At 39.5% G+C, this 24,511-nt stretch overlaps 1 protein-coding gene across 2 annotated transcripts in view; it reads right to left on the bottom strand.

Moving 5' to 3' along the window:
• Nucleotides 1-24,511, bottom strand: part of LOC146000113 (uncharacterized) — a 35,612-nt gene that overhangs the window by 593 nt on the left and 10,508 nt on the right. For both annotated transcript variants that reach the window (XM_083137461.1, XM_083137460.1), the window contains exons 2-5: nucleotides 20,772-21,003; nucleotides 17,572-17,751; nucleotides 11,567-12,650; nucleotides 7,345-7,522 (exon numbers count right to left, since the gene is read on the bottom strand). In XM_083137461.1, coding sequence (XP_082993587.1) covers nucleotides 7,345-7,522; nucleotides 11,567-12,650; nucleotides 17,572-17,751; nucleotides 20,772-20,993 — 1,664 coding nt within the window. In that variant the 5' untranslated portion in view covers nucleotides 20,994-21,003. The remainder of the gene's footprint in view (nucleotides 1-7,344; nucleotides 7,523-11,566; nucleotides 12,651-17,571; nucleotides 17,752-20,771; nucleotides 21,004-24,511) is intronic.

Below are 24,511 nucleotides of genomic sequence, written 5' to 3'. Positions count from 1 at the left end.
TTTTCAGTACCCTCTCACTTGTTCTGAGGTCATGACGACCACTTCACAATCTTTTACAAGATAAATGTTGTATGTTGTTTCCTTTTACCGTGGTGCTTGATTGCTTTTGCTTCCATTTTTTACAACCAAGACAATGCAATGCATTTTATGCAAATACCAGCACTATTTATCCTTGCAAAAGAGGGTCAACCCCAAGCAAATGGAATTGGGGCATATCCAAGTGAGCATAGGCACCGACTCCATGGGGCTTGGGGGGGCTTGAGCCCTCCCCCACCCCAATGTTAACGATGTGGGGGCAGAGCCCCCCAAATAATTTTGCTTAAAAGGATCTAATGTATTATTTTGCTTCTCTTGTAAAGTTTACTCTGAATTGTGACACATGAACTTAACTTTAAATACACATTTGAAATGTTCTAGACCATCAACGTTGGGAGGCTGAGACCGCTAAACCATCAACTTTGGGGGCTATGACCGGAGACAGCAAAACACATGACTTATTACTATATACTAAATATATAATTATTATTTACTAGTATACATATATTAATCAGACACATAATGAATTTAGCCAACGACTTGTTAAAGACTGTTTGGGAATCCCCTAAGAGAATGCAAATATTTAGGAATATTTTTCATGTGAATGAGAAGGCTGGCCATACTGAACTGCAACCACTTTACCCTCGTCGGTGGACGTTGAGAGCCTCCAGAATGCAACAGATCTTAAGGAACTATGAAAACCTTCTCAATTTTTTAAAGAAATTTTCTGAAGAAGATTCTACTGACGCAGCATCAAAATGTGCTGGATACCTGGAGACAATACCTCACTTGAAGACACTTTCCTTTCTGTCCCTCTACTGCCATGTGATGGGTCCAATAGAAGAGGTAAACTGTAAGATTCAGTTTTTACGCATTGGTGCTAAAGAAGTGGAATCAAAACTAAAATACTTGACTGACATTTTTCAAGAAAAGCGAATGGGTTTTGAACAGCTCTGGCAGAAATGCACAAAGGGCAAACCCAGCCTCGTTGATGAGCCAGAATTGCCCCGGCAACGTCACGTCCCTAAGAGACTTGAAAATCTTGATGCTGCCAAAACTCACAAGTTCTACACTCCAAAATAGCATTATAAATCAATATACACTGACGTCTGTGACACAGCAAAATCATGTGTTAAACAAGGACATGAATCTACAGGACTACAAAAAGTAACAGCCGTAGACAAATAATGCATCTCAGCTGTGAACAGTTGCACAACAAACTTTCAGCAAACGCGAGAATTCTTTCGCCAAGATTTGGATGCCGATAGGCTCTCCTTACACATGTCCATGCTTGGTGATATCGCCAAACAGAAGAAAGTGGTTCTAACTACCATGCGTAACATAAGGAAGTTTCTTTTGCAAGATACCACCCTCCAGGAGCTTCTGCCTGAAGTTGCCAAATTCATGATGGTCCTCCGCACTGTGCCAGTGATGACAGCCACAGCCGAAAGGTCATTCAGTGCTATTCGCCAACTAAAGACATATTTGAGATCTACAATGGGGTAATGTAAATACATACTTTTCAATAAAAATGATAATTATCTAAAAAACAAATGAGCAGACACAAATAACATAAAGAGACTTTGAAAAATTTTCTAAACAATTTTCATGTTACATTTCATTTGCATGAGGAATATAATAGCTGCTTAAAAACTCCTATACCAAGACGTAATTTTTATTTTTAAAAAAGGGAGGGAATGAGTTAGAGCCCCCCAATAATTTTGACAAGTCGGCCCCCTGCAAGTGAGGGATATTTGTTTTGAGCATTCTCCAACTCGGCACCAAGAATGGGTTTGGGTCTTTATGACATCCTTTGATGGCATAGGCTAACCTTATCCCCAGTGCTCAAAGTGAAAAAAAATGCTTAGCAAGTGGAAGAGGAATGTTTGCCTGAGCCTTGGAGATAGCTGGAGGGTGAGGGTGGGGTCTTTTTGACCCCCCTTCTCTTCAGTGGCATGGGCTATTTATTTATGAGCTCATTCTATTTATGAAATCATAATGCAAATATTACCCTCAAATTTTAGCTTGTATTGTAATCATTAATATATACACATTTTTTTAAAACAGTGCGAAGAAAAAAAATTATAAAACTGCTTTATAAAACTGCTGAGGCACACGTTCAATTTTTTCATCATGCACAAATGTTTTCTCTGTTATCAAGATGATGCTACATATTGCTTTATCAGGCAGGGCATCGTGAAATTTCACAGACAATCTTATGTTTGTTCTGTTGTTGATGACAACTTGTTTTTTCTTCGAGGTGTTGATTATAAACATTGGTCGGTGTATCATAAACTCATTTCGAGTGCAGTACATGTTAATGTTCCCGACCATCGCCCTCTTTAATGCAGTGAATGCTTCACTGCATACACAGATGGCTGTGTTCTGTGATGCTCAGCTGGTAATTCTCACATGAAAAGATTTCATTCTGACCATTTTTGATTTTGCAGTCATTGAATTGGATGGAATCTTTCTCTTGGTCGTTATCCCTCCCGTCTGAAAGAGTGCGGCTACAAATTCAGGCATGTCATATTGTATGGTGTTGAACTGCGTGGTCACATCAAATTTAAAGTTGTTGCCCGATGATGGTTTCGGCATGCACTGGTAGGTGTAAAACTGGATGCCCACTTGCAGATTTTTCAGTATGTCAGACTTCTACTTGAGAGCATAATTGGATTTGTACTCTACCCAGGGATGCACAACTCCATGGAATTAATGACACACTTTGCAGTTTCAGACAAAATGCCGGGGATTGATATTCTGTCCGTTCAGTGCTGTATCGCATCAGAACATTGTTGTCATTGACTGCTCTGCAAAACATAATGTGCAATCCACCTTTCCACATGGTTTATCTGTAGTCAGAGAAGTAACGAAACATCAGAGGCATGGGGAATAGCACCGTGTGACTTTTCAATTTGATTTTTGTACCTGGTAGTCAACGTCATCAGCCTTTCACAGTTTTAATATTCCCATGGTCGACAAGGTTATGCTGGGGTAGTCAATGCGATCGATGACAGTACTAGCTGATTTCTACCTGGGAGAACAAGTGTGGTACAAAGTTCTCTATGACTTTGTAGCATATTTTCTGAGCGCAAAATTACGAGTGAAAATAAGTTACAAATTCTTGCTTCGCATCAGCGCGCTGCAGACGCTTTGTGAAGTAATTGAGGGAGTTACTCTTTCCTCCGCTAGAGGGAAACACTAGTTTTCTCTTCGCTGTTTTCCCCGCCTTATGCGTCACACACTTCGCTGCGAGTTCTCCAGTAATACGGCAACGGTTTCTCTCTTCGCTTCTCTCTTAATGTATGCAGTGAAATAGGTGTCTGGTGTGACATGTACTTCACCACGTTGCAATATAATTGCGAGGAAGTTTTGGTTGCTTTCGTATAAGCGTGACAGCATATGGATTCAGGAAAGTTTTGTGCTCATAGTGAAACGAGAATACATGCAAATTAACATGTAGAATTTGCCAGTGTAAAAACTTGCAGAATACATAGAACACATATTAATTCTTGCAGGTTTTGTGGAACTTAAGATTCATGAATAAACTTGTGAAGTTTGTGTTTTGCCGACACTAAAGAATTTGTAAGAATAGGGCATTCAAAAATGCAAACGAAGTTTGATGCATCAAATGCATGCCTTTTTTGACTGAGTGAGAATCGTCGTGTGGGCATGGTTGCTCATTGTGCATGTTCCTGAACTTGTTATGTCACGAGTATGTCCCGGGTGGAGGGATATTCCTACCTGTCCAAGTACTGGAATTGTGGAGGCTGAATTGTAGTTATGGAACAATTCAGAATGTACTAGTATGCTTGTGGGCACACAAGTTAGGCAAAGAAACTGTGATGTGGCATGCTGAAGTTGCCACGAGGTTCCATTGTTCCAATCCGAAGGTCACAAATTTACCTTAAGGTATGTAGTGTTAAATTAGTGGAGAAATCGAGTTTCAAATACATTGCATGTGAACCATTTCGGACACGTGTAGAAATTAACATCGGTCAAAGTTACCTTTTTGTAAGCAGTGTCCATATACACTATGTTGCCATTTGTCACCGGACACCCCATACCAGTACGTTAATCCGATCGCAGCACCACATCAGTATCGTGTAGGGCAACCTTTTGCCGCAATGACGTCTGCAACCCTTTGAGGAAGACTATCCAGCAATTTGCGATACGTGTCGACGGGAATCTTGCCCCATTCCTCCTGCAAAGCGGCAAACAGCTCAGTGGTGTTTTTTGGGCGGCATGGCCTGGCTCTCAAGCGGCGCTCCAACTTGTCCCAAATTTGTTCAATGGGGTTCATATCTGGACTTTGGGCTGGCCAATCAAGTTCTTGCACACTCATGTCCTCGAACCACGTGTTGATAATGCCTGCCGTATGACATGGAGCATTGTCGTGCTCAAACAGGTATAGGTCAATACCGAATTGTTTCCACAATGTCGGTAGCGCAGAATTGTCCAGAACTTTTTGGTACGCATCAGCATTTATGTTTCCCCGAACTAAAACAAGAGGACCATACCACGAAAAGCAGGACCACACCATGATGTCACCTCTGCCAAATTTCACTGTGGGTACGATACAGTCCTGTAAACAGCGTTCAACGTGCATACGCCACACCCACACACGTCCATCGGACTGCCACATCTGGTAGCGCAATTCATCACTCCATAGGATGAATTTCCATTGTTCGAGAGTCCAATGGCGGCGTTCCTTGCACCACTGTAACCAACGGGTCGCATTGCGGGCTGTGATATGCGGCTTGTGAACTGCTGCGCAACCATGAAAACCAAGTGTGACGATCTCCCGGCAGACAGTATGATCACTTGCAGCACTACTGGAAGCCGATCGGAACTCCTGTGCCACCATCTGTAATGACACCTTCTGGTTTGACTCGCCACACGTTTCAAGCATCCATGGCCACGATCTGTTAATATTTTTGGTTTACTGGGTCTGGGTCGGCATGTCATGACCCCCTTTCGCTTCCACTTCACGATAACATCACTCACTGTCGACCAGGGTAGCTGAAATTTGTTGGAAATCTCACGGGTCGAATGCCCAAATCTGTGGGCTCCAATGATCATCCCTCTTTCCGCCTCACTCAGTTCGCATCGTCTGTCTGTCTGTCTCAACCAGCAACGCCTTTTATAGGTTGTATGACGTGTACAGACAATCCCGAGCACTTTTTGAGGGGTGTCCGGTGACGAATGGCAACATAGTGTACGTTCGTCGACAGATAGTAGATCGCTAGCGCACGGCGAAGTGCGACTAAAACATGGTTTTTCCTCCTAATCAGAGTCAGTAAAATTAAATGTTCCCCACATACAATTTCAGTAATGTCTATAGTTCACAAATAAAGTAAATGAAATATTAGTAGAAATAGTTGGGTTAATGAGTAGTAGTAAAACCCCTGTTATACACCACCAAATTTCAAAGTTGATTTATAACTGTAATTCGCTCAATAATAGTGTGGTAGTTAATTGTTGAACATAAAGGACATGTTTTAAAGAATTATTAATGTAGAAATGCCAAAAAGAGTTCATGTTTGAATATCTCGTACCAGATACTATTTCTTAATTGTTGTGGAGAATAACAGTCTGTTACTCAAAATAGTTGATGATTTGTGAATTATATGAAAGCATCTGAATAATAAACATTGTTCTATTCAATCGTAGCTCTTCGTTATCATTTGCTAGATAATTATAAAAATACATTACTAAAACTTGACAATATATTGTGCCTTTTTCTTGAACGTCAATTGTCAAATGGTTGAACATATAAAAATAGTTCGTTTGCAGATTACTAGAGTTTAGAAGTGTAATTAGATATATTTAGGTAACTGTACTTTTGTTACAAGGTTGCATCTTCTGGAACAGCATTGGACGCCCATTTGAAGAAATATCTCATTTACGGTTAATCGCCTTATATTATTTTTATGAATGATTGGTTGGCTAAATCCACCCTCGGGTTAGACTCAGTTAGTCACCTTGCTTTTATGCTGATTCTCGAATGAGTTTTAAGGCTCCATACTACAGTGTGGCATTAGCCGTCAACTTAGAGACTTGTAAGTGGTTAGTTTGGGGGGTCAGATTTGATCCATGGCCTTCAGCATTAGCTTCCTCCCTTATATACCCTTAACTCAAGTAACCACATTACAAAGTTCCTGGAAGCAGACCATGGTTTCATAGCAACCCGAAATATTACAAGTTCCTGGTTTCATAATTTTCTTGCCAGCCTTGTTTTATTTTTTTCTACAACAGTGATAACATTAGTAATCATTACAAAATGTTTTCCAGAGATTGCTTAAACTTGATTCATTTTTTTTTTTTTTTTTTACGAAAATTTGTTTAGCGTAGATTAACTTTCCATGAAAATGCTGTTTGAAGTGTGTCTCCTTGTCAGATGTGTTTTTCTACACAGAGATGATGGATCAAGGTAATTTCCATCTACAAGGGATAGTCAGAAAAAAAGTTTACCACATGTGTATTTCCAGATAGCGTGGAGATTTTGGGTTGGTAATACTGGCATACTGGTTGTTTTACTGGCATCATTCATCTTTTGTTGTCTGATGCACGACCTTTACTTGCAAAGGGCTATAGTGTGCTGCTGTGTTGAAGACAGGGAGAGTTGAGAAATGTGTGCTCGGCCAGCATGGAGAACAGAAGTGTGTTCCAACCGTAAACAAAGGATGAAGTGTGAGTGAACTGTTGTTCAACATGACATGGGCACATGGGACTTCCGGTACGGAAATTCATAACCTTCAGACACCAGGAGTTCTCCTATTGGACGACAATGCGACACCCCACACGGTGGTAGCAACGATCAACCTTCTTGCCACAATCGTTTGGGAGAACATGAACCATCTGCCCTACAGTCCTGACCTTGCATGCATTGACTTTAACCTTTCCCCTGTTCTGAAGAAGGTACTGGGAGGGAATCATTTCACCACAACAGCAGAAGTGGAAGTTGCTGCATGCAACTTCATCCGTATAGAGGGCACACAGTTATACAAACAGGGTTTCTTGAAACTTGTGAAGTGGTATGAGAAGCGCCTCAATGTCGCTGGAAACTATGTAGAAAAATAGTGTAATGAAGCCTATTTCTGCTCATGTCATGTTTCTTTCCCAGAATAAAACTTTCTGCAGATGGCAGACTACGGAAACTTTTTTCCCACTATCCCTCGTATTTTGTTTCCGCAAGTGGTGGGTCACTGAATATGTGTGTCAGTATTTACTGTATGACAGTATATTGATAGCAGCTTTTGTATAAAATTATAATTAAAAAACATGAATATGAAAAAAAATACTTACACATTATGTTTTATTTTTAAGTGGTATGTAAAATTCCCTTGTCTCTGCATGATGCATCCACAAAAAGTACATTTGTAAGGGCCAGTATGAGACTCTCTAAAATGTGTTTGAAGAGTCTTCCGTTTGGTGTAAACTCGGTCACATTTCTCACACGAAAAAGTAGTTACAGCTTGAGGACCTGCAAAATGAATAGATTTCCAGGAATTATATATATGCCTTATGTTTAGGTGTTTTCTGTTTACATTTGACTTATGGTGACCAGGCATTCTGATTTTAACAAGGCAATTTCATTTCTTCATGGGTCAAGTCTTGAGGTCTGCTATAAAATGCCAAAATATGCTCTTTCCTTAAAGACTGTCTTGTGAAATGCCCTGCAAAACATGCTGCTAATGAAGACAAAATATTTAACAGGGATCATTTCGATGACGTTAGGCACATACGTGGGTTGGAGATTTAATTGTGGCAACTATTTATTTATAAATCATACAAAAAAGATACCTCTGTGAAACTTTTACAGCCCTTCGATGTAGTCACCAGCTTTGTTTAAATTTGAATTTGAATTTAAAATTATGGGTTCATCAGCACTTCGGCTATTTTGCACTCGTCACTCTATACGGGGTTCAGCCCCTTGCCAGAACTCAAACAACATAACTGTAATGTCATGTCGTAACTAAAATATTAAAATATTCTGACTTCAGTTAAAAGCTGAGGCTGTAAAGACACACTCAGCACACGTAAGGATAAGACACAGGACAACACATACACAGTCCTACAAAGATTATACTGGCCATAGGTTCAGATGCCAGAACCTCGTTCGTCTGGAAATGCAGTCTAGGGTGTACTATGTGGAAGTGAGTTTGACAATTGGGTGTACTATGTGTACCAGCTTTGTGTACAACTTGTTGCCAGCAATGTGAAAGTTGTAGTATACCTGTAGCAGTGCCTGTTCTGTTGATGGTTTGAATGGAACAGTCTACTGCCTGAAGAATCTCTGGAACAGTTCGGAAGCGAATCTCCTTCATCTTAGGGATAAAATCAAAGTCACTGGGGCTCGTGGAGCATCTGCCAGCCCCATGGAACTAACAAATCAGCCACAGGTTGCGCTACATGCGCGTAAGCATTGTCCTGCACAATGATGTGAGGATTCAGCAGAAAGTGTCCCCTCTTCTTCTGCAATACAGATCACAGGTTACGTTCCAAAAATGAACAGTAATACTGCACATTGACGGTCTGTCCTGGAGGTACGGATAGAATCACCAGAACTGTCACATTAGTGGGGTTCTGACTACACAACTTTACCGTTAACTCCAACAATACTCTATTCCTCTCATCACTGTGCATGCACCTAGTGTTGGAAGGAAGAGTCCATTTATTGGGAGGTAGGTTAGGTATCAAACTGACATGTGGTATAAGTGAGAAGCCCCGGTTCCATTTCATGGCGTTTATACAGCAGTGTTGCCACTATTAAATAATCTCCAACCCACGTACGACCACCCATTAAATTGACGAATGAAAGTTTACTGCCAAGATTAGATTTAAGATTGGTGAAAATTGTTAAACATTTCCAAGAAAGAAAACTTCTGTTAAAAATTTATGTATAACTGTAGAGTTTAGTTTGCCTATTTTCCTGGTACAAATGCATCAATTGAAACAGTGTTTTCAATAATAATACTTAGTCACGCTCCTGTCACTCTCCAAGGTAATCATTTCATCAGAGGATGGGTGAAATCCAGTCACTTTCTGAAGGGACATGTCTAGAAAAATTGCCATCTTAAATCACCTATCCCAGGTATTGTACCTGGATCTCCCAAATGAGTGTCAGACACCCTACTGACTGGACTACTAAGGCTCTTCAAATTCTCAAGTCCTACATGATAAAGGTTTTTTTCTCCCCCTCCTTAAGCAAGTATCAGGTACTCAGTTATTATTTTTTACAAGGTGCATTTAATGGTTGATTGATTGATTTAGTTCATTTTACTTCACGTTTTGTGCCTCTTGGCTAATTTGCGAAGATGGGGTGTGGTGAAATGGATGAATGGACATTCACAAACAACCAAGCCTGAGTGGGATCCGAACAACTATGCGCCTCCACCGGGTATCAAACCTGGGATCCCTTCATTACAAGGTGATTACACTACCACTGCGCCATCGGGGAGGCCCGTTTTGTTATTATTGCTGTTCAACAGTCTCCTTCTAGCTCAATACATCTATGCGGGAAAAGAATTATTTCGGACAGGTGCGAAGCCAGTTATGCACAGTGGATGGGCTCTTATCATCATCTCAGAAATACTTTCCATTCAGCACATCCTTCAGTGGACTGAAGACGAGGAAATTTAGCATGAGGTTGGGTGAGGATGGAGAGTGTGGAATGCACTCAAACTGCAGCTCTTCAATAGTCGACAATGTTGCTCTGGCAGTACGTGATCTTACATGTTGTGGAGGAGACGCCCACACTTTTCAGAACTTTTAGTCATCTTGAATGATAACATGGGGTGATCCAACATTAATGTCCAAGAGTAATGCCACTTCCTTGGCTGTGACATGCCGGTTTTCCCGTATCACGTTCTGCATGGCTGCAACGTTGTCTTCTGTGACTGCTGTGAATGCTGGACCCAGGCATGGAGAATCTTCGTCACTAGTGACGCCATTTTTCAACTTTATAGTCCATTCGCACCCATACTAAGTCAGTACAAACATGAAGTAGATATATAAAAAGGAAACAACATTGATTGTAAATTGAAAATCAAGATGTGAAAACATATGAGCCACAGTAGCTCAGTCCTTAGGGTGTCTTGAGTACCATACAAGAGACCTGGGTTCGTTCCCCGGCGGTGGAGAACAGGGATTTTTTCCAACCTGTTGAAGCAGCTCTGGCGCACACCCAGCATCATATAAAGTGAGTACCTGGAGGAAACTCGAGGATGGGGGGGGGGTAAAAGGCAGCCCCTTAGGCCATGATCAAGAAAGTATTGGGCCTTAACTCCACACCCCCCCTATTTGCCTTCATGGCATGGCACAAAGCCCAAGGAAGTACTTTAGTTTACTTTTTAGATGTGGAAACATGAATAAAGGAGTAGTTACTTTTAAAGACATCTTTCATTACTTCGAAACATTTAGTGTTAACAGGACCACTTTGCAAATTCCTCAGATACAAGGGCTGCATAAAAGTAGTGGCAACACTGTTGTCACATACGAGTCGCGAGTCTGTGAACAATGCTAGAAGCGGCAATCCAATGAATGGAAGCATCAGGGATTATCTCAACCAAACAAAGTGCACCCTGCACAAGGTGGTGGTGTGAAGGTGATGTTCATTATGGTGTATGATATCCTTGGGGTCATAGTGCACCTAGCTGTACCTCACAGACAGACGGTTGATGCAGTCTACTAAAATTTCTTGGAACACCACCTTCGTCCTGCACTCAGAAGTAAGTGACAGCACTTGCTGCCAAAGATTCCCATCATGATCCTGCATGATGATGGAAGATGTCACACTGCTAATGCTGTGAGATCTGCATAACTTGCGATGGGACATCCTACATATTCACCTGATATGAATTGTGATCTATTCGCTTCCTTTGTAATAAAATGTAGGCTTTGATGTTTAAGGTTCGTTTCATGTTGTTTCTAGTCTGAAAATGCATCTTTATAGTGCCCATAAATGCCTATTTTGAGGGTTAGCACATATTTTGCTTCATCGTGCCTACATGCCTATTATGTAATTTTTCCTTACTTAACCTTTCTTGCATTGGCTTTCTCTACATTGAAAATTGTAATTTTTTGTTTATGTTGAACTGACTGAAATCTGGAATTCGTCAAATTTGAGGGTCTCAAGGGATGTTCAATGTCTATTTCAATGTATTTTTTAAATTTCAGGGTTCCTTTTAAATGCACATTTTACTGCCTTCTCTTATTTTATAGTGCCTATTATGATAATTGTTGTCTATTTGTGGGGTTTTTAGTGCCTATAAATCCGCACCCTAATTATGACACAAGAGAAAACATCATCTGTGCCATAGGGTTGTTACTACAGGACACCAACATATAAGCACATTGATGGTGTATGAACAAGTGATGGGGCGATTACAGTACATTGAAGCAATGTAACTGGTGTTTCCTCTGTCAATAAAGCCTGGTAAAAATTATAGTTAACACTACTTCTTATCCAGCCCTTGTATATTAGCTCTGCAATTAAGTATTGTCACCCTTCCAGTGATATACATACCTACATAGAATTCTATTTGATGTTTACTGCCTTCCTTGTTTCTTAAAGCATATGAAGGAAAACTATACACGTTATCTGAATGATCAATCGATGAAGGCTGATTCCTTGATATATTTTCTGCATCTGGGCCCTCTGATTCTTTCATCACAGCAGCCGATATGCAACGTGGCTTTGTTACCTCATTCCCATTCTTTATTGTTGGATCACTAGACACTGAAGAGTACACTCCAGGAAATCTATGGTTGGCATGCCTCTTCTTTGATAAGGTTGCTTTTTTACCAACAGTTGCTGAAGATGGTTGAGGTGTCGTGTATTGTGTGTCTTCCGCATTAGTGATGATGGGTGAATCTGACAATACACGTGATTCTGTGACTCTGTCATTTTCTGCACTTGGAGCTTGATTGACATGCTTTGAAGATTTCTTGTTGTGCTCCATGCCGGAGGAGAGGGAGTGGGTATGAGGTTTATTTCGTTTTACCACACGTGAAATTACAGGAATTCCAAGCTTTCGTCCTTTTTCCACATCTGATTCATCCAAAGAATCATTTTTAGCTGTAGAATTCTGAGCAGGTACTTTTGGTACTGTGTAAGATTTGGATTGCATGAGAGAAGTTTTGCTAGTTGCTGCTGTAAAAATGCCAGCCATACCATGTTCATCTGAATCTGGTAATCCTTCAACGCTTAATGTTCCACCAGCAGGCAGCTGTGGTGTATTACCTGAACCTAACTTTGGTAATTTTCTGTGAACTGGAGTTTCGGGAAGCCCCGAGTTCCCATCTGTATCTTCAATTTCAGAGAATTCTCTTGAAGGATACTTTACAGCAAATAATTTCTTTTCACCACTTAATATAGGCAGATCTTCTACAGGTTCCACTACCACAGGCATTGCAAATTCTCTTGCTACATTCTCATTGGTGAATTGCTTTTCATCCACTTCAGACTCCTGTAGGTTATCTGTGCGCATTTTCTTGCATGGCGTGACTGAAGGTGATGCTTGAGGTGTTTGTGGTGTCACAGATTTATCCTCTTTAACTGTGTGACTGCTTTGTTCATGCTTTATAGGTGATGCTTGGATTTTTGAACCCTGAAAGAAAAATTCAGCATTAACAACTTGCATAATGGTTTGAACGTAATTTATATATTTATACAGGGTGGAGCATTTTCGACTACACAGTTTGAGGTTGGCAACACTGCAAAAGTAATGAATTGGGAGGGCGGTTTCCTCCTGGCTTGTGTACACTGTGACTTTGGATTTCAGTAGAAATGGAGCGTTGGCCTCTACAGCAACGTATGTTTTGTGTGTAGTAGTAAGTGTTGACGAAGTCACTTGTAGCGGTGCAGCGTGCATTCTGTAGGGAGTATGGTGATCAACAATGCCGTGGACGAGTTCCTAACAGGAAAACAATAAATGAATGGTGGAAACAATGGCATGAAGTTGGAAGTGTTCAAAATAAACCGCATGGGAGAAAAAGAACAGTCAGAACACCAGAGAACATTGAACGTGTGCACGTTGCTCTGGTTCACAGTGCTCGGCGTTCGGCAAGGGACATTATTTGAAAGATGTTATTTTCAAGAAATAATTGTGTGCACATTATTCATGTATATATTTTCTGTAATCCAAAGATGAAATGTTTGTTCTAGAAATGAAAAATAAAAGTAAATGTAATCAGCAAATCATCTGTCTTCATTATAAAATAGGTAGTCGAAAATGCTCCACCCTGTATATAAATTTATATATATAATTATGGATAAAAGCAAGGAGGGCCAAAAGGGCTAAATAAAAATCAAAGAAGGAGAAAGGAAACACTCACGGGTTCCGTCTCTTTCTTCCTACTCTGAGGATGCTACGATTAAGCTAGCGAAAATTCCAGTCTGGTGAGTGTTTCCTTTCTCCTTGTTTGATTTTAGATATATAATTATATATTTATAATAATAATTTTGGCATATTTCCTGAATAACATTTTATCAGTTCCTTAAAAAAGAAAAAAAAAAGAAAATGCATTCATCTGTTACGTTGATAGAGGCTAATGTGAAAATACAAATCAAAAAATAAGGAAAAAGGCAATAAAAGATACACATTTTCCAAAGTTCTGACTGCACAGTTAGGAAGGAAGGAAATGACTTCCCATAAATGTGTATCCTCTCCAAGGAAGACATGATAAACATGCTTCTCCTTTGACCCAGTTGCTGCTTACGATGAGAATGTGAATGGTAGTTACTGGTAGCACATGACCCTGCATGTCAAAGATTGACATAAAACGTGGCATGTCAAATGCAGCAACCATGAACTTCTTTTTTTCTGACTGGGTAACTCGATGGCTTCCATTCCAGAGAGATAAGTTTTAACTCTGGGGTGTTGGTGAAAAGGCAATGGATGGTGGTGTTCCTTTGAAATGAGAATTTAATGGAATTGTACATGTGAATATTGTACTAATTCCTCTTATGTTTTAACATAGTGTCTCTTACAAGGGAGGTTATCTGAGTGTCCCCCTCCGATTTCCATGAAACTTCGCAGGTGTATAGAGGGGCCCAAAGGTAGAAATACGTGTTTTGTGTTTCAGTCAAAAAATGGTTTTAGGGGGCAAAACCCCCCCTGCAAATGTCAAGATGAGGAGAAATTGAAGTGGGAATCTGACCCCTGTGTCCCCCTCAGATTTCCATGAAACTTGGCAGGTGTATAGACGGGCCCAAATGAAGAAATACGTGTTTTTGTGTTTCAGCCAAAAAACAGTTTTAGGGGGCAAAACCCCCTCTCAAAATGAGGAGAAATTGAAGTGGGAATCTGATCTCGAAACCACATAAATCTGGCATAGGAAGAAAACACACATATAATTGGAACACACACAGCAGAGAACTGTAGGATTGTCGGTACAAAATGCAAGTGCTATCGTGAAGGACGTAGGCAGTTGAAGTTCTGAGCTAAGAGTACTGCCAGATACACAAGTGGGACACTTGAGATATAAAGGCACATCACTGGCAAACAAAGCTCTGTGCTGTGTGTGTTCCAATTATATGTGTGTGTTCTTCCTATTCCATATTTACGTGGTTTCGAGGTCAGATCCCCACTTCAATTTCTCCTCATCTTGACATTTGAGAGGGGGGGTTGCCCCCCTAAAACAGTTATTTAGCTGAAATACAAAAACACATATTTCTTCTTTTGGGCCCCTCTATACACCTGCCAAGTTTAATGGAAATCGGAGTGGGACACTTAGATAACCTCCCTTGCTAGTAACATGGATGTCATTAAACTTTTGCTCTTGTATTAAATGCCAATGCCCCACACTGTGGCCATGCAGTCTAAGGTGTCATGCATTGGGCTTCGGCTAAGAGACGTGCACAGCTTCCGAGTCTCCTGGGGGAAACTAACAACCTTTCTCCTGAGAATTCTGCCTATGTATGGGACCGGTGGCCACCCACCATCGTGAGGAATTTGAGAAGCTACAAATGAGTAGCGTAACCCAGTCATGGAAACCTACAATAATGACAGGGGGTTCAACGTGCTCACCACACGTCATCCCGTAACTGGTTGAATGATTTCTTCACCTCAGCAGGTGAGAGTCAAGCCAGCAGGCAGTAGGTAGGTCGTGACCCTCATGGGCTATTGCATAATGGGTTATTATTATTGTTATTATTAAACGGCAATGGTAGTTCACTAACTTTTGTTTCAGTGCGTACTAAAGCAGATGTTCAATGTGTAGTGTATCCTTCTGCTGCACACCATGCAGCAACACTGTAGCCTTACTTGAGATCACCAATAGTAATAATTTGCTTCTGCCTGTGTGAAATACAGCCTGCAAACCAAATGTCACACACTGGAAGCAGACGTAGGGTTACCAGATGGCAAACTTTTAAAAAGAGGACTTTTAGATTTCACAAAAGATGAAATGGATGTGATTGGTGGTCTGATAAGACATTCTGCCTCAAAGTTGTTTCTTCCAGGCCTAAAGTCGGGAAACTATTTTTGTAAGTCATCACTAAAAACACATTTGTGTTTTGGCAGGGTTCAGATCGCTTATGGACACAACTTAACTTCTCCACTATCATGTAACAACTAAGAGCAGAGCAGTTAAAAATTACTGCTTATTTCTGAATTCTGATGTCATAAAACTGAAATCAAAGAAAGCTGCGAGCCTCAGCAGATGTCGCAAATGCTTTGAAATCAAAATCTCTGTGGTGCGGTGGTGACAACAGAAGAAGACACAAATGTCCAACAATTTTTCTTTGTTGGAAGAAAAGTTTGTTGTCTCTGCGCTTGCAACTGAATATTGTATTTCTTTACTTTCATTGATTGATTGAATTGTTGTTTTAAGTCCACTTTATGCACAGTAAGGATAATTGGGACTGGACCTACAGTTTAAAGTGGGATCCGAACCATAGAAACAATATTAACAAGTATTTATAAATATAAAATTTTGTTATGAATCTTGAATTGATTGATTTGCATTATTTACTTTGCTTTTTGTGCCAATTTTTTGCTTATTTTCGAAGATTGTGACGAGTGAAGGTATGATGAAATTGATGAATGGACACTCACCACAAGCATCCATGCCCATGCCGGGATTCTAACCCAGGATTCCTGGCATCATAGCACAATATGCTAACTAACCAATCTGCCACCAGGGCAGACTGTGATGAATCTTGAAGTTGTAGCAGTTATCTATACCCTAAAAGAAGAGAACATTTCCTCATTTTCGTAAAACCCCATCCGGACAATCTTTAGGACCCGAAAAAGAGGGCATGTCCAGGTAAAAGATGACTTCTGGTAACCCTAGGGAGATGACTGCCCACTACTGCTGAAAGCATTGTTTACCCCATTTGTACAAAATCATTATTCATTGCTTGACCGTCCCACATGGGCCTTGTTTTTACTCAGAAGTTCCTGTCAGTTCTCCCTATTCATTGCTGTGCTTTTCCAGTTCTTAAATTCTGGCAGTAACAGATTCTGTAAGATGCTGTCTTCCCATCTCATTTTCAAATTTTCATCCTTCCTATGGCTTTCACGGCATACACTTCCTCAAAAATTCTGCAATAGATTAAAAGCCAGTCCCTTTTGCAGAGTGGTAAGCACAACACACCATCATGCTAAGGGTCCCGGGTTCGAATCCCAGCCTGGGCATGGGTGTTCTTTGTGAGTGTCCCTTGACCAATTTCATCATCCCATTTCTCATCCTCATCTTTGTAATTAGTCAAAAGTGACAGAAAAGCAAAGTAAAATAAACCAAATCAGTCAATCAAACCATACTTTTCACATACAATTCAGTCCATCTCAATGATCAATTCTGATCTTAACAATATCAGGTACATCACATAGGTCCTACAGTTCATGATTATGTCTTTCACCATATTCCACTATCCTGCATTGCTCCAAATATTATCTCGGCACTTTCCTCTCAAATATACCTAATAATCTTGTGATATGAATACTGTCCAGTGGTCACCTCTGAGTACACTTCTCCCAAGTATCTGAGCATCTCAGAACATTTCGAAGTCCACAATTTTTTTATGTTGCATCATAGCACTTGAACAGCAAATGAGATTAGTTGATTTTACAGCATGTATTTTTATCAGATGAAGCACTACCATCAAATTTACATTTTCACATGAAACGAAGCCTGAAATTATAAGCAGTCCAGGGGCAAAAACACAATTTTCAAAATTGCCCAAATACTATATTATGATAGCAAAATTTCAGTTGTTTTTTTTTTAAATTAATTTGGGATTGGGCACTACATATCCTCAAAGAGTAGTCTTTCATCACACTATCTTCCAAATTTAGTCCATCCAGCGTCCATAAGACCAAAGCTAAAAGTCAAAATTCCGGAAATTGTTTCTCTAAGCTGGCAACACTGGTGCTCTTATACATCATTATTATTATTATTATTTCCCAGTGTGTCATATTCCATCCATCCTCATAACTTGATCTACGCCCATGGTCTAGTTTTTGAAATTAGGTAGGCAAAACTATATAGTGTTGAATGAAGTAAGTCTATATTAATTGTACTTACTTTGCTTGTATCTTGTCGTGACAAGCTGGGAATCTGCAACATCTCTGCAGTCTCAAAAAAGCCATGCAAGTCTTCTGGCTGCAGATTCACTTCACCTTGATACATGAATTGGAGGATAGCCATCAAGTCCTTGTAGCGAACATTCTTCAACATGATGATAGGATGCTGGCAAGGATTCACCTAAGAACAATAAATTGGAAAAGGTCATTATCCACAAATTACCATACTTACTCATGTATAATATGCACTTTTTCCAAAATTTTTGACCCACAAAACTGTGCTGTACAGAATAATTTGGACAGCCAACATGAAACCACGCATATTTTCACTATGTTGCTGCATAGATGTATATATCAAGAGGCACAAATAAAAATTATCAGGCTAGATTTCTTTAGTAAAGGTAAAAAAAAAAAGATAAAGTGCTCCCCGGTGCTTAGCACCACGCCATGAAGGTGTATAGGGTGTGTGGGGGTAATGCCCCACACTTTCTTGATCCGGTCATAAGTGGGGGTGATGCAATCAGCACCATACCCCTGACCGCCTTTACCCCCCAGGGTTTCCCCCAGGTACCCATGTCATTCGATGCTGGGTGGGCCTCGGGGTAGCTTTCTTTAGTAATAATAATAATAAAAAACACTATAAAAGTGAAATGGACATTCCCAAGATTTTTCACTTTATAACGGAACGTTTTGCCACACTGAGAAAAGCACAGAATTCGAGCATGCAGCTCCCATCACACGGAATATGTATCAGCGGTATTTGTTGGGTGAGAAGTAAGATAAAATAACTCCCCGAGTGCTGCAAATCCATAACATAATTTTGATTTCACTTTCTTCTACTACAGAATAAACAAGTGGTTACGGAAGGAAAAGCTTTCGGATTCTAAACGCAGTGGAGGGAGCATGGGTTGGTGACTCATTGTGTACACAAGACAATATTCTCCTCTTGGTCTACGTAGCAGCAGGTGCTATGGTGTCATTTGCTCTAGATAGGGCCTATCTAGAGCATAGCAACAGGCATAGCAACAGCTTTACGACTGACAACTAAGAAAGCCATTTCTTGAACCTGAATTGTACTGCACATTATATATGCGAGATATAGAAAGTGAGTTAGTTAGGTGTAGGACTCGGAAGTCGATATCCCAAAAAAAGTCCAAAAATAGCCTATAAAATGACCTTCAAATAATTTTTGCTCTTAAAATCAAAGGTTGATTTTTTCATAAATTACAAGAGTAATAGAATAATAATTCGATAAATCCCGTTGTTTGGTATTTCCAACTCCTGAAGAAAGGTGGAAAAGCAATTAAGAGCTAATGAAGTTTTCTATTTTTACTTGAAAGTACAACACAAGGTTTTTCTGCATAAGTCATTCACCTCCTTTCAGAGTGGGCCTTGCACCATACAGTAGTTGGTCAGCATCTGAAAATATAGTTGTGTCTTGCGTACATCAGATAATAATTTGTTTATATTGTGACTAATTTTACTTTAAAACCACAGATGAAAGCGATAATAGCAAGGGAACCTCATAGTAAGCTTCACCCAAAGTATTCTAAGTTTGGTGGAAGAAAATAAATTAACCATAATTAATTATTTTTTCCAAGGCAAAACATTTTAGTTACAAATAATATTGAGCTTTTGCACTGACCATATTTTCTATTAATGGCAAACTTGCTAAAAAGATTGATTGATTTGCATTATTTTACTTTGCTTTTTGTCTCAATTTTGGCTAATTTGTGAAGATGGGTACGAGGGATGTGATGATGAGAATGATAAATGGACACACAAACATCAATGCCCAGGCTGGGATATGCCAGGAAATTTAAATATGTAAGTTGTGTCAGCAAATGCATTTAAATGGTGGAAGAAAAAATAAACCTCAAAAATGAAGAAAAATGCAATAAAAAACATCAAAAAATACTGAAAAATGACCTAAAAGCAAAAGTGGCTGGAAAATTTAAATTTAAAAAAAAAACAATGTTTCTTGTTCTAACTGAAAAAAACGGACTGATATAAGGTTCATCAAAGTTTTAAGAGCTCAGAAAAAAATAGATGATATGTCAACTTCCTAGTTTTAGTTATACCACGTTTGGTAGATCCTGTCCAGTTTCCTGCACTTGCCGGTCGCTGACATTTCTAGCAGGAACCATGTGGCATTGCCGCTGTAGATAGAGTGAACCCCACATTGGGACGAGAGAATTCACAAATTCAACACCAGACTAATCAGCACCATGTTCACAAAGCAAACTTCTTGCACAAAGACAAACAAAACACGTCGGAGTTAGACTACAATGTGGCAACAGCAATTGCAAAAGTGCATCTCTTATGGCTTCCATTCGCTCCTCGCTGCTCAGCACACGATGTTTTCCTCGTTTCCCATTGGCACCAGAACTGTCGAACGATCGCTGGTATGGGAAACCTAACAGGTTGTGACAAACGCGATATACGTGCTAGTCTTATCAGAGGTGTAATACTCAGAAGTCAAATTATGTTATTTTTGTGGCTCACCTTACTCTACTTAAAATAAATCATGTTGACATGAATAAATCATTTATACCTTCACGTGTTTCATGGAGCCAGTAATAAAAAATGTTGCAATATAAATTGGATTTGATTCTATTGGTTTATTTTACTTCACATTTCTGCTAATTGTGAAGATGAGGATGAGTGATAATATAGTTGAGTGTGGGTTACAGTGAAGTCACAGAATCGGAAGTTAAGAATGCAACAAGAATAACAAATTCTAGTTTTTTGGACTTTTAACCACTGTTATTTTTTAAAAGAGATTTACCTACGTTTCGGAGGCTGAATCTGCCTCCGTCTTCAGGGCCCCTTGTGAGCGACTGAATAGTTGGAACCTCATAGTTTTTATGGCGATTGATAGTCGTTGAAACCAAGGTGCATCCATGTTCTTCGTACTGTTTCTGAATTTTCGACACCGAATATTTGGCACGGAAACGTGCAACTATGTAGCCTTCCCAAAAACGGTTCACCTTAGGAGCCATGATGCACACAACACACACTCGTGATAGTGCCACGATACTACAGGTTCTAACAGTCCTCCCGTGCTTTTAACTGCTTGGATAGGTCGATTCTGTGTGCAGGGGTGACGGTTCAAAATCGGACACATATACAAGGATCGACATTCTGTAAGCATAAAATAGTATTAATTGGGTTCTACTTCAATGCAAAAACCTTACTCGCCTTGAACAAAGTCCTTAGGTACGGACTGCACATAGAAAGAACCAGTTTGTGAGCCTGCATGTACTGACCATCACAGGCCAATGTCACATCCTTGAAATCCTCCCTAGCCAGAGATTCCCGCAGGCTAGCTGAGAGGTCGAGGAGATGATCCTGCCACAGCATCAGGAACTCTTGTGGTTTATTTCCAAGGCCAAGAAGTTCTGACAAATTCACAGAATCCATGACTCAGAAACTGAAACAAAATATGGATATAGTTTTACAAAAATCTCCACAATCTTAGAGGAAAGTGTAAAAAACAGTACTGAACTATAAGTTAAATTAGATTTTTACCATCTTGTTTATGTGCAGAAATTGGTCACAGTAAAATTTATTCTGTGAAAAATAACTACAAATGGTTTAGGACAAATCAGTAACAAAATAAGAATAAGAGAACTTATTCAGAATAATATAATATAGAAATTGGCAGATAAGAAATGTTTGACAAAACTGATGAAGTAATAATATAAAATTTACTGATACATACAACCAATATCTTCCCAATCTGATGTTCAAATGTTTCATGGAGAATCTGAATGGTTCATTCACTTCTGTACTTAATTTATTTAACAGTAGAAAAGGATATTCCATATTTAGACATTTACTTTATGAAACCAGGCTATACAATTTAAACTTTTATATGCATGAAAAAAAAACTGAAAAATGCAATAAATTATAAAAAAATAGGATCAGTAAGTTTATTGGTGAGTTAATTTTCAAAGAAACTGACATGCCTGTATCGGTTGATACTGATAAGACAGAGGAAAGTTATTTATGGAGATAATTTTACTGCTTGTGTTTTCTTAATATTGCTGCCAATGAAGACTTATTTATACTCCTGATGGAGATTAATGAAAATTGCTGAAAATAGAATTCTCTTACAACTGATGTATTTACTCACACGTGACATGTATGTTACAATCCACTAAGGGATGTCAATTCAATCATAAAAGGGAGGGTGGGGTGGAACCCATGATCTAAGATTTTGATGAAATATGATAAAATCTGCAACTTATAATACAAGGTACATTTCTCATTAATTTCATTCCATGTATTAAAGAGATATAGTAGGACTTTTCAAAATATGGCCTTTTCCTAATAAATGTCAATAAACTAATACAAGTAATTACAAGGTATGCCTTCAATTAAAGAGTTGTGCAAGTTTTTTTTCTTTTCTTTATTGGTGAGAAATAAGATATAAAAAGTATAGCTTATGCAATCATCGCCACTTTCCATTAATTGAACTGAGGTCATCTTGGACACAAACTACTGCCATGTTTTCATGCAGCCTCATGTTCAAAAATGTCATGCCTGAGACTATGTACGAAAGCATTTAAAAGAACCTCCTGCTAAGAGGCTCAAACCTGGACTGCCTAACCTAGCAACAGGGTGGATAAGAATCATGATTTTTATTAAGAAAATCATTTTTGATGATATTTTTATTTAAATCAATTTTTTTTAAAAAAAAACATACATGCTTAAAATTGCTTGTATGTTTTTTGGCACCATACGGGTGACACTAAAAGTTTTTAGATGCGGCAACACTGATTGCAGCAATACATTGTCTCTAGGATATGTTGAAGTTAGTAGTCTGTGAAGTGTGATAATGCTGCAGAATTTATAGTTGTCAATTGTTGTGTGCCAGAAATTAGTCAATTATTGTCGTGTGTGTACAGTAAAATGGATTTAACACGGGAGCACTTCAGAGCAATGATTTTTTACGATTTTCGAGCAGGTTTAACACAGCAGCAATGTTATGAAAGGCTCCGAAATGCATTTCAGGAGGAAGCCCCATGCCGTGTGACTGTGTTTAATTGGGTTTTAGAATTTCGACGTGGACGTCAGAAACTCAGTGATGAATTACGTGATGGTCGTCCTATGACAGCAACTTCTCAAGAAAACGTCGACAGAGTGCGTCGCATGATAGAGGAGGATAACCGGGTGACATATGCAGTTATTAGTGCAACACTGGGTATTGGTATGAGTCAGGTTCAAACGATCCTGCATGACCGCCTTGGTGTCAGGAAGCTCTGTGCCAGATGGATCCCACACCATCTTACTCAGGAGCAAAAGCAGGCACGGGTCACATGATGCATGAAAATGCTGGACAAATTTAACCAAGGACAATCAAATGCACTGTATGACATCGTAACAGGTGACAAAACTTGGGTGTACTGTTATGAACCTGAGAGCAAACGACAGTCGACGCAGTGGATCTTCCCAGATGAAGACCCACCAACAAAAGTCAGGTAGGGACGAAGTGTTGGCAAACAAATGGTTGCCACTTTCTTCAATCGGACGGGCCATATTGCAACAGTGCCGCTACAGGGACGTCGGACCATTAATGCTGAATGGTACACTACAGTTTGTTTACCGGAGATCGTACGGAAAGTTCATGAAAAATGCCCACGAAGTCGCATTATTGTGCATCAAGACAATGCGTGCAGCCATACAGCAGTACGAACAATTGAATTCTTCAAAGCCTCCAACATCGAAGAAATGACTCATCCTCCTTACAGTCCCGACCTCGCCCCTTGTAATTTCTTCCTGTTCCCTAAAATCAAGGATACGTTACGAGGTTCTTCATTTCCTACTCCCGAGGAGGCAGTCACCGCCTTCGTTCAGTGCATTCAAGAGGTGCCTTCAGATGTGTGGTCCCAGTGCTTTCACACTTGGTTTGAGCGGATGAACAAGTGTATCAACTGTCATGGAGAATACTTTGAAAAATTATAGCATTCATACTTTTGGTCTCCAGTGTTTTACTTGCGCGTGTCTAAAAACTTTTAGTGTGACCTATCGTACATCTTTTCTATAGAAAGGTTTCTTTTTTCTGATTAACGGCCCTGTAAAATATTTGAACAGTTTGATTAAGGCAAATAAAAAAAAACTACCTGTAAATATACATTTTTCTCATTGTATCTAAAGATATCTGTTTGGCGGTTTCGCGGAGATAGGTAATTAACTCTGATAAACACGCCTATGGAAGCCACCAGACGGGTGGCGAAATCGATCGCGAAAGAAATTTACGCGGAAAAATGAAAAGTAAGTTTATCAGAGTTCAATACATTTTTCTGTTTCTGATACTGTATACATGAATTTACTATGGAAATGTTTGTTGAAACTATAATAATTTCAGTAATTTTCCTTGTTTATTTATTTACTAGCTGATTACCCGGCATTGCCTAATTATTTATTTATCCCAATCTTGTATTAGACAGGAAAATAATGAATTCTAACTATAGTGTAAAATGTATCTAATTTTAAATGTGATCGTGAATGACTCCAATTAGCTTAGAGACTTCGAAAACTATGGATTTAACACTAATCTAGGTCATTTGTGGCATTTTATTTTTCACCCCCTCTCACCCCCATGCCGATAGGTGATGAACTTGAAGTTGAACCACATTGGGAGTGTCACAAAAACTATGGATTCCACACTAATATCGGTCATTTTCGCAACACAGCCTGAATGTTAGACAACCCGAGGAACACTATCATTGTGCGGGATTGCATAGAGTCACGGATGTCTGTTTGGGCAGAATTTAATATCGGTTTGGATTATTTTTACATGTCACCCCTTCCCACCCCACCCCTAGGGGTGCCAGGGGTATCTTACCCCAAAGAGTATTCTATCCAGATTGCAAGTGATACGTGTACCAAGTTTGGTTGAATTGCTTCAGGCATTCGAGAGTTATGCCGGAACA

The sequence above is a fragment of the Lepisma saccharinum genome, chromosome 16 (assembly GCF_977018435.1).
Source record: "Lepisma saccharinum chromosome 16, izLepSacc3.1, whole genome shotgun sequence".
Taxonomy (NCBI): domain Eukaryota; kingdom Metazoa; phylum Arthropoda; class Insecta; order Zygentoma; family Lepismatidae; genus Lepisma; species Lepisma saccharinum.
Note: the sequence above shows the minus strand (reverse complement) of the source record. Positions and strands in the feature narration are given on the sequence as shown.